This window comes from Haliotis asinina, chromosome 15, assembly GCF_037392515.1.
Source record: "Haliotis asinina isolate JCU_RB_2024 chromosome 15, JCU_Hal_asi_v2, whole genome shotgun sequence".
Lineage (NCBI taxonomy): Eukaryota > Metazoa > Mollusca > Gastropoda > Lepetellida > Haliotidae > Haliotis > Haliotis asinina.
Window position 1 is genome coordinate 13564325 of NC_090294.1, and position 13290 is coordinate 13577614.

Genomic DNA, 13290 nt, shown 5'->3' on the forward strand with positions numbered 1-13290 from the left:
CTTTGTGTCAATCACAAAATCAAAATACGAAGTTCTTGTTCCTTGGAGAAGGCGACATTTCGGGTTTCGTTAAAGCATTGTCAATATACAATGTTCTAGCCGTAGTTTCGACTAGAATATACAGGAAGTTCCCAGGGACAAAACTCTGCTTGTACGCGTTTTCAACGTAATGTATTGTCATGAAATCAACTTACAGTCGGTCCCTGGCCTTTGACGGTATGGCACAGAACCTTTGAATGGCCGATTGGCCATGGTCGAACGTGTAAGCGAAGAATATAAACATTCTATTTTACGGAATTCCAGAGGAACCAGAAGAAAATGCCGAGCGGGTATTGAGAAACTTTTTTGTGCGTTGTTTAAACTTTAGCGAACAACGAGTTAGTGACATTTACTTCAAAGTTGCACACCGCCTGCCAAAGTCAGAGTACCAAAGGGAACATCGCCCTTCCGCTCCTCGCTGTATAATAGCCACCTTTCTCCAAATAAGTGACAGAGAAGCAGTTTATGAGGCCAGGAAGCAGCTGAAAGGGACAGGATACAGTGTCCAAACAGACTTACCGGGTGCGATGAAAAAGAGGAGAGCCATCCTTGGACGTCAGGCAAACAACATCCGTGAAACGACCAAACTCTGGACTAGGGTCCGAGTCGTAGGAACAGAGGTGGTATTGGAGACCAGAGATCCATTAATCCCATCGTCCGTGTGGAAGATGTACCAATAGATATTCTTCGTCCCTGATACCTGGGCCGTCATGCTTTGTGTTTACAAACACAACAAACGATATGGACAAATGATACCCTCCTACAACATACTTCGGTGGTGCACAACAACCGGTAATTTCGGCTGTTCCTTTCCGATTCCTCTATACAAACACAATGTGGAAAAAGGATTTCCAAAAACAACTCTTTAAGTATCACGTTATATTTTGAGTTATGATACATTATACAATACCTGCGATTTGCCTGTGCTTTTTATTACATTTATATAATAAGTTGCACGGTTATCGTGTTCGACCTCACGTGCTTTTCACACGCGCTGAGCAGCAATATGTCTCTCTAGCTTGGGACACGTGGGGCGATTACTTGGCTCTGAATGTTTTAGTGTCTCCTCTGTCTGATTTTATGATTGTATGGAACATATATTGGAGCACACGTAGTGAGTGTCGACATATGTGAGTAAACAATTACTTAAATACCTGTTTTACGAGTTGTGGCGTGCTACAACTAACCAGACAATAGTAATCTGCTTTTGTATTTGCTTCTACCGAATTATATCTCTATCTATAACATGCCGTAAATTATGACCTCCTTTTCCGTTCACGAGGCACTGCTTGCACAACCAAGCAGACAGTATTAATTTTGTGTTTCTATTGTTCTTAACGTCATGCCTGTGTATAACAAATGTGAACTACATTTCTATAACCAGCTGCACGGCCATCGTGTCCGAGCTTACGTGCTTTTCGCGCTCTGTGCGACAGTGTGTTTCTCTAGCTTGGGACACGTGGCGCGACTATTTGCTTCATTTGGCTCTGAATGTTTTGTGTCTCCTCCGTCTGACTTTACGATTGTATGGAGCATATATTGGAACACACGCAGTGAGTATCGATACATGTAAGTGAACAAGTACTAAAATACCTGTGTTTTACGAGTTGTGTGCTACAACTAACCAGACAAGTAATCTGTTCTTGTATTTATCTTACCATCGAATTATGTCTCAATCTATAACATGCCGATCATTATGACCTCTTTGGTTCGCGAGGCACTGCTTGCACAACCAAGCAGACAATATTAATTTTGCCTTTCTATTGCTCATGTCGAGATGCTTGGGTATTGTATTACATTTCAATAACTAGTTGCACGGTCATCGTGTTCGATCTTACGTGCTTTTCGGGCTCAGAGCAGCAGCGTGTTTCTCTAGCTAGGGACACGTGGCGCGAGTACTTGAGGAGACGTGCTTTCCTTGGCTCTGAATGTTTAGTGTCTCCTCTGTCTGATTTTATGATTGTATGGAACATATATTGGAGCACACGTAGTGAGTATCGATACATGTAAGTGGACAAATACTCTAATACCTGCGTTTTACGAGCTGTGACTTGATACAAAAACCAGACAATAGTAATCTGTTTATGTATTTGTTTCTACCGAATTATGTCTATCTGTAACATGCGACAATTATGGCCTTCTTTTCGGTTCACGGGGCACTGCTTGCACAACGATGCAGGTAATATCAATCTTGTTTTGTATTGTTCATGCTGATCTTCATTACCTCATTTTGATAAACCAAAGGTGCTCAACAAAACCTTTGATATGTTCCACTACTTGTCTCTCGCTGTGCGCGGGAATCTATTTTAATAACTCAGAACACGCGGCGTGATTACTTGAGAGATATGTTTTTACCTTTGTTGTTGAGTCCTTCTCGTTCTTTGCGAGATGATATGGAGCACATACTGGAGCAAAGGAAATAACAGTGGGTAATGATTCATTTTTTTTCTCTCTCTCTTAATACTCGTGGTTTACGGGATGCGGATTGCTACAACCAATAGTAATTGTTTTTAACACTGTTTCACCAAATTATCTTTCCAGTTATGAAATGTTAGACTCCACTATCCCTTTCAAAAACCAGATGGGCTCCACCTTCCGATACTATTCGTACTACCCGTGGGTTGCGGGCTGTTACAACCGACCGGTTGATCTTTGATATTTTCGTTGTTTTATATATTCTTGTTTCCATTTTTACCATGTTGAATATCACAATCTCTCCTTTGATAGCAAGATGTGCTCAAACAATACCTTTGACATGCCTTTGTAGATACCACTATGTAACCACTAGTACCTTGCTACAATCCACTACGTCTAATGTGAATATTATTGACAATGGCGGATAAACTAAAAATTATATCACAAAACTGTAGGGGTATAAATGATAAACTTAAGCGTAAACAATTGTTTAAATTTCTAAAACGTAAAAAAAGCATCCATTTATTGCCTACAGGATGTACACTTCACGGAAAATATGGAAATTAATATACGGGATGAATGGGGAAATAAAAACTGCTTTTTTAGTTCCTTTAGGAGTAATTCTCGTGGCGTAGCAATCGTATGCTCTAAATGGCTAGACTTTGAGTTGCAAGGGATAACTACAGACGTAAAAGGTAATATGATTATAATTGAAATGAATTTAGATAGCTATAAACTCGCTATTGTTAACCTCTATGGTCCAAACAATGACGATGCAGAGTTTTATATATCCCTTAAGCAAAAAATAGAAAGATTTCAAAGTGACCATGTGATTTTATGTGGAGATTGGAACGCTGTACAAGAATTCTCTATTGACACATTCAATTATAAGCATATGAATAACTCTAAGGCCAGAGACCAAATTGTACAATTAAAAGAAGATTTAGATTTCGTTGATGCCTGGCGTGAAATGAACCCCTACGACCGGCGATATACTTGGCGACAACCCACTCCACTTAAACAGGCGCGCTTAGATTACTTTCTTGTATCCCATAATATATTACCCTCAATTATACAATCAGACATAGAACCAGGCTTTAAAACAGACCACTCGTTGATATCAATGACATTCAAACTATCGGATCTAAAACGCGGCAAAGGGTTTTGGAAATTTAATAACTCTCTACTAAGAGACCATATTTATGTAAAGAAAGTGAAAAGTATTATTTCAGAAACAGTTGCTCAGTATAAAGTAGATACAGAATCTGATGACTGCACCATTAATGACCAACTTCTCTTCGAAACTATCTTATTAATGATCAGAGGAGAAACCATTAAATACTCATCCTTCCAAAAAAAGGAAAGAATTAAGAGAGAAAAATATCTTTCTGATAATTTAAATGAAAAAGAAATACAACTTGATGAATCTAATAGTGAAACCGTTAAAAAGGAAATAATCACCGAAATAAAGGCTATTCAACAGGAACTTGAAGAAGTATATCAATTTAAAACCCAAGGCTCAATTCTAAGATCGAAAGCGACTTGGATTAAGCAAGGCGAAAAACCATCCTCTTTTTTCTTGGGACTGGAATCTAGAAATTTCCTTAATAAATCTTTTTCTAGATTATAAGACTCAAACGGACGTATTCTTGAGTCCCAAACTGACATTGAGAATGAAGTAAAACTGTTCTACCAAAAACTGTACAGCAAACATGATGTCTCTGACATAAATTTAGATAATCTGCTTAAAGGCTATTCTGTTCCGAGGTTAAGTAGTGATGCTGCGACGAAATTGGAAGGTATACTTACAAACGATGAAATTCTTGCCTCCCTAAAATGTCTTAAAAATAACAAGAGTCCTGGTGCAGATGGTTTCACCGCAGAATTCCTTAAATGTTTTTGGTGTGACTTTGGTGATATTTGGTTCGTTCTTTGAATTATGGATATAAAAATGGAGAATTATCAGTATCACAAAAACAGGGACTTATCACATGTATACCTAAGGGAAATAAACCAAGACAATTTAAGAAAAATTGGCGTCCAATATCATTGTTATCAATATTTTATAAAGTTGTTTCAATGGCAATTTCTAAACGAATAAAACCTGTTTTGAACTTACTGATCAACGAAGATCAAAAAGGCTTTATGTCTGGTAGATACATAGGGGATATCACCAGACAGATATATGACTTAATTGAGTATACTGATACATATCAAATTCCCGGACTTTTATTACTGATAGATTTCGAAAAGGCCTTCGACACTGTTGATTGGTCGTTTATTGAAAAAGCTTTAACCTTCTTTAATTTTGGGGAATCAATAAAACAATGGATAAAGGTTTTCTATAAAAATATTAAATCGAGTGTCCTGGTAAACGGCTTTGGGACAGATAGCTTTGAAATACACAGGGGCTGTCGTCAGGGTGACCCATTATCACCATATCTCTTTATACTTTGTGTTGAAATTCTTGCAACAATGATACGTAATAAAGCAGAAATAAAAGGAATCCATGTAGGCAATGTAGAATATCTGCTAAATCAGTTTGCTGACGATACAACCTGCACCTTAGATGGAACAGAACGTTGTCTACACGCAGTGCTCCAAACCTTAACTTTCTTTGCCCGTTTTTCAGGATTAAAGGTCAACATCGACAAAACTAGAATAATTTGGATTGGCTCAAAGAAACGTTCAAGAATTAAACTTTGTCAGAAGTGGAATTTAAACTGGGAACAAGGAAACTTTGAACTATTAGGGATAAAATTTGACCTGGATATTAAAGAAATGATTGATTTGAACTACAAAGATAAGTTAAGACATTGCGAATCCCTCCTATCAATATGGTCAACTCGAAACCTAACCCCACAGGGCAGAATAACTGTCTTGAAATCGCTTGTCCTCCCAAAACTAAACCATTTGTTTGCCTCTCTTCCTAACCCTCCGGATAAAATGATTGAGGATTTGCAAGGTAAATGTTCCCGATTTATATGGGGGAACAAACCCGATAAGGTGAAACGTGATCAATTAATATGTACTGTAAAAGATGGGGGTCTTAATGCACCAAATATTAAAGAAATAATGCAAGCTCAAAAAATTTCCATAATAAGACGATTTTATAATAACCACACCAAATGGTGTAATCTCTTCTGAAAATTTGCCTAAACTGGGATCTGCAACGATCTTCGAATTGTCCAAATCTTAGAAATATTATCAATCCACTTGTAAGAAACAACTTCTACTGTGATCTCCTGAATGCCTGGTGGGATCTACTATCCGCAGATGGGGCAACAAATTCACAAAACATTACCTCTCAACTTATTTGGTACAATCAAAATATTTTAATCGATAAGAAAACTATATTTTACCGAAACTGGAATGCAAAAGGTGTAATATTTATAAACGATCTCCTGAATGACTCTGGAAATTTCCTTTCTCGAGATATCTTTGAAAATAAATACAATGTAAAAACAAATTTTCTAGAATATTCAGGTGTAATAAACTCAATTAAAACATTCCTCAAAAGAAGAAATATTAGCTTAGAAACAATTAGGAAAAAACAAAACCCTTTGCAACCATATATGTTAAACCTTTTGAATAGGCAAAAACAAGGCAGTCAATTATTTTACAGGGCCCTACTGGAAACAAAATCAATAAAAAATCAACATTGCGTAAAATGGAATATAATTCTAGAGAAAAATATTGATACAAACTATTGGCAACAATACAACCATATCCCCTTCCGTTGTTCTGAAGATACCACTCTGCAATGGTTTCAATACAAACTCTTGCATCATATTTTACCAACAAAAAATAGACTCTATAAGATGCAATATGTTGACAATAACCTGTGTAGCTATTGTTCGGCTTCTATAGAGACAATAACACATTTATTTTACGACTGTAGCAAGGTTAGTCACATGTGGCGAAATCTTCAAAACTGGCTCAACAAAAACCTCGAGGCAAATTTAAAGTTCACTAAAAAACAAATTCTGCTTGGATTCGACCAGAAAAATAATGACCCAATCAACATAATTCTTATTCTATTCAAAAGGATTATCTTCGACTGTAAAACATCCAAACAGATGCCAACTTTTCGGTTTTTACAACTGGAACTTAAAAAATATTATGAACTAACAAAATATTCAGCTGCGATATGTTAAAAAATTGATCACTTTTATAAATTTTGGTCTATCTGCCATGGTCTGTTTTCTGAATGATGCCCTAACTTTTGCATGTTATATTATGTATCTTCTCTTTTCCTTAATTACAAACCCACAGAATGTACTCATCATAAATGGACTTGTGTATCAAAGTAAAAATGGAAAAATAAATAAAAAAAAAAAAAAATTCTTCCGAATAGCAGCGTCCTAAATGAGTAACGTGAGGAGTTAGGGTCAAAAGTGGAAAAATATATATAGAGATATAATAAAACGATCATCAACTTGAGACACAATACAAAAATATTAATATACGGAAGTATTTGTTTTGGTAATATTTATCAGCAATATTCAAAATTTACTATCGATTCTGGATTATACAAACCAGTGAATAACTCAATGTGCATCAGTGTGTCTTGTCTGATTTTTAAAGTACTGAGCTTGAAGTCCTTCACGATCCTTTCAACCCCTCTTAATTCTAATAGTTACGTCAATGACGGTATCCGTCCACGATCATTCGCCAGCCACCACGTTGCTCCCATGCCACCTGCACCATCAACCGTAAGTACACATAGAGCAATCAATATGCTTTTATAACGATCCATACGGTAATTACCGTAATGATTCCATATAGTGCCTCTAACTCTATTCCATGTTACAACTGGTTCATTGTAATTATTCCGCTTTGACGGGACAATGTCTATTCTTAGTATTCAACCTGTTGAGATAGCTGTACATTGAAAGTGATATCTTTTCCCAGATGAACCCAGTAATAGAGAACGTTTCAAGAGGTAGACATCGCAGCGTGTGTTTCCGTCCAGAAATCTGGACAACCGAAAAAAAACCCACAAGTCAGTAAAGCTATGAGTTGCTTGATATTCCATAACTTCATAACTACAAAGACATATATATATATGTCATTGGAAAGATCTGGAGGAGATGAACACGAAAAGTTCATTTGCCAGTGTGTTCACGTGTTAATAAGCTCACAAAATGGCTCTGAAAATGCAAAGTTGAAACTGAAAGAAGTAGTGATAAAATCCTTCTAAATTTACATATATTGACATGATTTGTAGACATATGAATTTTACAAAATTGAAAAGTATGTGAAATTGTAAATTTTGTAATTATGTCCTTTACAAAATTGCACATTTAAAATGATTTCTCGTGTTGGGTTCCATTGACAACATGCCTTCAAGCAAATCCCAAGGCCTTAATGCCAGATCCAGATTTGTGACCAGTTGTAACAGTAAAAGTTGTGCTAGGTCACAAGTGTAGACCGACTGGAAATTCTGCTAGGGTAGAAAATATCCTATGTCTCACATTCTTGATGAGATGCCTGCTTGTTTGTTAGTTACTGTGTTTATGTACCACACCGAAATCAGCAGTACTCTATCGTGTAATGACAGCCTTCACATAACCAGGACTGGAACGCACAGTCCAGTTGTTGCATTCAATAACATCGAACTACACGTTTCGGATGCAATGATACGCCACCACCCAAGTCATGGAGCCATAGAGTGGTATCCTAACAGCCCCTTAACCAACAAAGTACAGAGTTCAGTAAGAACAGGAAGGAATGTAGTCCCCTGATTTTAGGGGTAAAAGACTTTATGACCAATGATATAAATTCCTGAAAGTAATTTGGGATCTGGTTGTCTGGTCAAATGTTGGCCACCCTAACTGATTCCATGACTTATTTCTGATTTCGGCATTTGGAATAGTCTCGATTTGTGCTGCATTGTTGTACTAAACAATGTATTTTATAGTTTCATGCGTTGTACTGAATAAATCAACAATATGTAAAGTTATTTTCACATATTTACGTATGCGCTTTTATTATATTTAAGCCCCTGTTTGCACAGTTATGTATACATGCACACATGAGAAAAATTTACATACTTGTGTAAATGTGTCATGTGAAAGCCCTTTCGTATGTAAAAAAAACATTAGAAGGAAGTTTACATGTGGTCAGGACCAGGAGCAAACGTATATTTACACATATGCAAAGGGCAAGGCATGATAAGGGTGCTTGTTTGCCCACAAACAGAACTGAAGACGTGTTATTTGTTTAGAGAAAAGGTAGATTTGCATATATATGCTATTTCTTGTATGATCTGACTCCTAAATTCACTGCAGAGGGGCCCCAAATTGGGTTTTATACGTTCCCGTGACAAAATCACAAGAAGTCTGAAATATCCGTGCGCCGTAATGACTTATTTACAACTATCATTTTATTCACATACAAATAACATCAGTTTTACAGCAGGAATTCATGTAAAACATAATTATCATTATGTCCAAGAAATTGGTACTTTCTATTTTTTCTAGTCCTAAATATGTCAATAGTGTAGTTCTAGAGGGAATTGAATTGACCTCCAACAGCATAATCAATTATTGAGGCCACCAATCGATCAGTTATAGATGTATGATAAAAACAACCGTCAGAGCACCTGAAAGCACAGGCAATCAATCGTCAGTTTCAATATGAATTTCGAAACCAATAGTCAATGATTCTGCAAACACATTATTAAAAAAACCCAACCAAACAAACTAAGGAATGCATTAATTGGTTCTGATGTTAGGGAAAAGAAATGCCCTCTGACCTCAGACAGTCTAAAATTTTCAGTAATATGTACTGAGCAAACAAGAGCAAGATACAACGATTCACAATATAGGTTTCATGTACAATGCAACTTATTCAAAAGTAAAGTAAACTGTCACAAATATAATAGCAACCCACCAAAGTCATGGTTTGAGAGTGAAAAACGGTTATACTGAATGTTATACAGCGAGCGGTCAGGCAGCGGTTATGTAGGTCAAGCATTGACGAAGAGGCAGACAGATTCATGCACTCCAGTTAATCCTTGTGTGTCCGTGTGTGTGTGGTCAACACAACAACCAACCTTATATATACAGAGTCACTGATGCTCGAATATTCGAGCACGATACGACCATTGCCATTAACTAAGAACCTTCTCGAAGTCTCCCGGAAGTCAACAATTAATCAAAGCACATACTCAGTGGGAGATATTTCAAAAGTGCTACCTTAAAATACTATTAGCATTGAACATTTATGAAACGAAATGTGACCCATAATAACTATCACTTAAATCTCTAAACAGTGTGAACAAATAATAATTATCACTTAATCAATAATTCAATTTACAGAAAATACACGCTCGTAACACTGGTTATCGGTAATTGATTGTCAAATTTCCATGAACCAATTAGTTGATTAATCAGTACACCACTAATTAACAGCTTTGTGCAATGTGTAAATATTTACGTAAAGAAACCCACCACACTAATATTTTGAAAAAATGCTTACCGTGTCCATGTTCTTTTTTGTTTGGGAATAAAGGCAACAGAGTTGAAAGGTTAGTGTTTTTAGACTCAAGAAAAGATTTACATAATGTTAATTTAAGTTTGTATGAACAGTGTAACATAGATTGCGAAACTTAAGAAAAAGATGTGATGTGAACAAGTTAGGCTAAACTTTGTAGACTGGATCTCCAAACTTTTTTAAAAAAAATACTTGGATTGGAACCTGCATGTCTGATAACAGAAACGTTTGACACACCAGTACTGTAACCATTGGGCTACTCATTCTATACTTTCCAGTGGTGAATTTAAGCGTATATAATTACACTCTCCAAAATAATACATTTGACGTCTGCTTGTGTTCATCATCTGCTATACCTTGATACAATTTTCTTATTCTAACAAAATAAAAAAATTACATAGAGACAAATATAGTAATTTTGGCTAAATGTAATCTAATATATCATAGAAAACATCAAGGTAGATTATTTCTTGGAAAGTGTGTATGTTTGTACATGGTAACATCCTGTTGAATGACAGTGTAATTTTGACAGTGACAGGTGACTCAGAGATGTCTGATAAACAGATGATAGAACATCTATGGTCAAATTCTGACATACTTACAACGATTTTCACCTTTAGAATGTCTACCTCAAAGTAATCAGTCATGCGAGTGCCTTATGATAGCGAAAATTTTAATTTTGGTGTTTGTGAAGTTCATTTTAGAGCACAAAAACATTCAAAATAAATAAAGAATCATGGAACAGTTGTATAAATGTGATGGATTATTTCTAAAGATATTTTACGTCAATGGTGTTTTTAGATGTTGTATGGGGCAATTTCATATAACAAAAGAAATGTACCTTTTTAATATTTTGATGTGTGCAAAAGCATGACCCAACACAATTTGTGCTTTCTGATGTACTCTCTTCATGTGTGGTTAAAAAATTGGGATGGGTGATGCTTTTGCTCACTCTTTTTTATCAATCTGAAAATGAGAAAATGTAGGTTTCTGGAAGATGTTGTAAAAAGGGCTAACTTTGAGGCCTTCAGACTGGAAACATAACAGCACTAAAACAGAAAAGGCATTGAAGGTAACTTCAATAATTAATTTAGCCTTTGTTCTGCTACAATTAGTATATTGTAGTACTTCATATAATGAAATTGTGTGGGCCAGTATGGGCCTCTATCACACCTAGTCGTTTGCACTGCGAGTAAACTCTGTGGAATGAAGAGAGGATCACCAAAGTCAACCGTCCCTGCACGGTCCCTAGATAAAGCTTGGTGTTAAATATGAAAAACATCCCGAGAAAGGCTCGTGAGATATCCCGCTGACAAGCTGGACATGCAGTTTAACATGCTGAAATCTTCAGAGTGTCGAGATGACTTTGCAAATAAGTGAAGGTCACCCAAATAGACTGGGCCTTCCCTAGCAAACGCTTGGTGTTCAGCATGTTGAAAATACAGTGAACGGTTCTTGAGATGTCTGGGTTACAAGGGTTTAAGTCCCCTTGACTGGTCAAGGTCACCAATCCTGACTGGAACCTTTCTTGTACTGTAATGAGCATAGGTACCAAATGTAAAAATATTCTGGTCAACAGTTTTAAGATGTTCGGAGTAGGCACGGACGGACGGGCGGAGCCTAATACTTTATCCTCCGCCACACTTTTATTTGAAAAAAAAACGAACAAAATTAAAATAACTCTATAAGGAAACCAATCACTTTTAAGTCATTGTTTTTTGGAGACTTGGTAAATTAGCACATTAAAATATCAAAACAGGCATTGATGTAATTCAATAAGGAGACACATCGAATTCAAGTTACTGTTCGTTTTGAGATATTGTGGCCATGGCCTAATCTAACGCATATTGTCTTTAACTCCTGAAGACATTATAAACACATAGTCATATTATGACATCATGGCTGTCCTTCCCGGGTAAGTATTTTAATAGAATAGCATTCCACATCATATCCGAACTCGTGCATTGTTTCCAAAGAGTGGTTAGTGAGGTTCGCAATTATCACTCAGACCCAAACTCACGGAAGGGCCGGTAAAATATTAAAGGAACAAGAAATGTACCGAACAAACCAAATCAAGGTAAGTTTTCCTGCCAGTCGTATTCTGTCTTATAGTTATGTAGTTATTGAATTATGGATGTAAACTGCATCGATGTCGTTACAAGTTCAGAACACAGGTAGTCCTGTACCCTCCACAGCATTACCGTAGGCACGCAAGGTACCATGCATTATGGATGCCGTCATGTTTTTCAGTCTATTTATAACAGAGACGTTATTTCTGGTGACATCATCACCAAACTCTGATTTCTCACTTGCTTGCGTCCTTACACGAATACTCAATACTCGTAACTTTGTTTCAGATGAGGCAAAATTGATAAGGATGGGTTTGATGATCGACTTATTTCCGTGATCAATCATATATATAGTTTTGTTTTTATAAAGTCCCCGAATATTTGCATCGAGCCTTCACATTGAAGAGATTAATGATATTCTTTCTGGAAAATTGTTTATTTTGGCTGCTCTCTTAAAGTGTGCAGTTGCCTCCAAACATCTTTGTTCCAGACTGTCAGTTATGACTTTTTGTCCAAGTCTTGACGGAACATTTCATTTTCATTGTGTTGCGCCAAAATGTCACTTTTTACTTCATCAATGCCAGTTTCGGTAATGGCCGCTTGTAAAATGTGTATTTTTCACACTGTCTCTCAATGAGTGTGTGGCTTCGTTCACCGCCGACTTTGGAAGTTCTCTGATATCATGCATTGTGGACGATGTGAAACGCATCATACCGTGAAGTAACTTTGGGTTTTTGTTTTGGTTGCATAGTTAGTAAGAATAGACGCGTGGCCTGAACAAAGTACGCTCAGCACGATTTAACCCTTGACCCGTCACAGGTGTACAATTCACACGTGGTGAGTTTGAGGTATTTTTGAAAGTCCCACATGTGAAAACATAATTTTGATAAAATTGACGTCATAGCATCGGTAATGTAACGAACGTACTTCTTAGTCGAGTTTTAACTTAGTAAGCACACCAGAAATGACGTTACAGGGCTTTCGTGTAAAAGCTGTCGTTACGTGTCTCCACATCTGGCCATCTAGGGGAAGCAATCAGAGATTTCTACAGCTGAAATGTAAGCATTCTATTAAAGATTAAAACTGAGTTATATGTGAATCCATAGAACGTAGCTAAAACATTTGATTAGTGAAACGTAAATTATTGTGAAATTTATGTAACTGAACGGAATATTAACCCGTCTGAATATTTATTGAAATGCTTTTGGGTAGGCAAAGTCAAGAAAAATACCAAGTAGAGACAATCGGGACCGTTATGTAAACCACA

The 13290-nt window shown here is 36.6% G+C and overlaps 1 protein-coding gene across 1 annotated transcript in view; it reads left to right on the plus strand.

Moving 5' to 3' along the window:
* The first annotated feature begins 1045 nt into the window (after window positions 1-1045).
* LOC137265117 (arylsulfatase J-like) overlaps window positions 1046-13290 on the plus strand; it is a 48279-nt gene continuing 36034 nt past the window's right edge. The window contains exons 1-3 of the mRNA XM_067800422.1: window positions 1046-1169; window positions 7094-7169; window positions 13000-13081. Coding sequence (XP_067656523.1) covers window positions 1120-1169; window positions 7094-7169; window positions 13000-13081 — 208 coding nt within the window. The 5' untranslated portion in view covers window positions 1046-1119. The remainder of the gene's footprint in view (window positions 1170-7093; window positions 7170-12999; window positions 13082-13290) is intronic.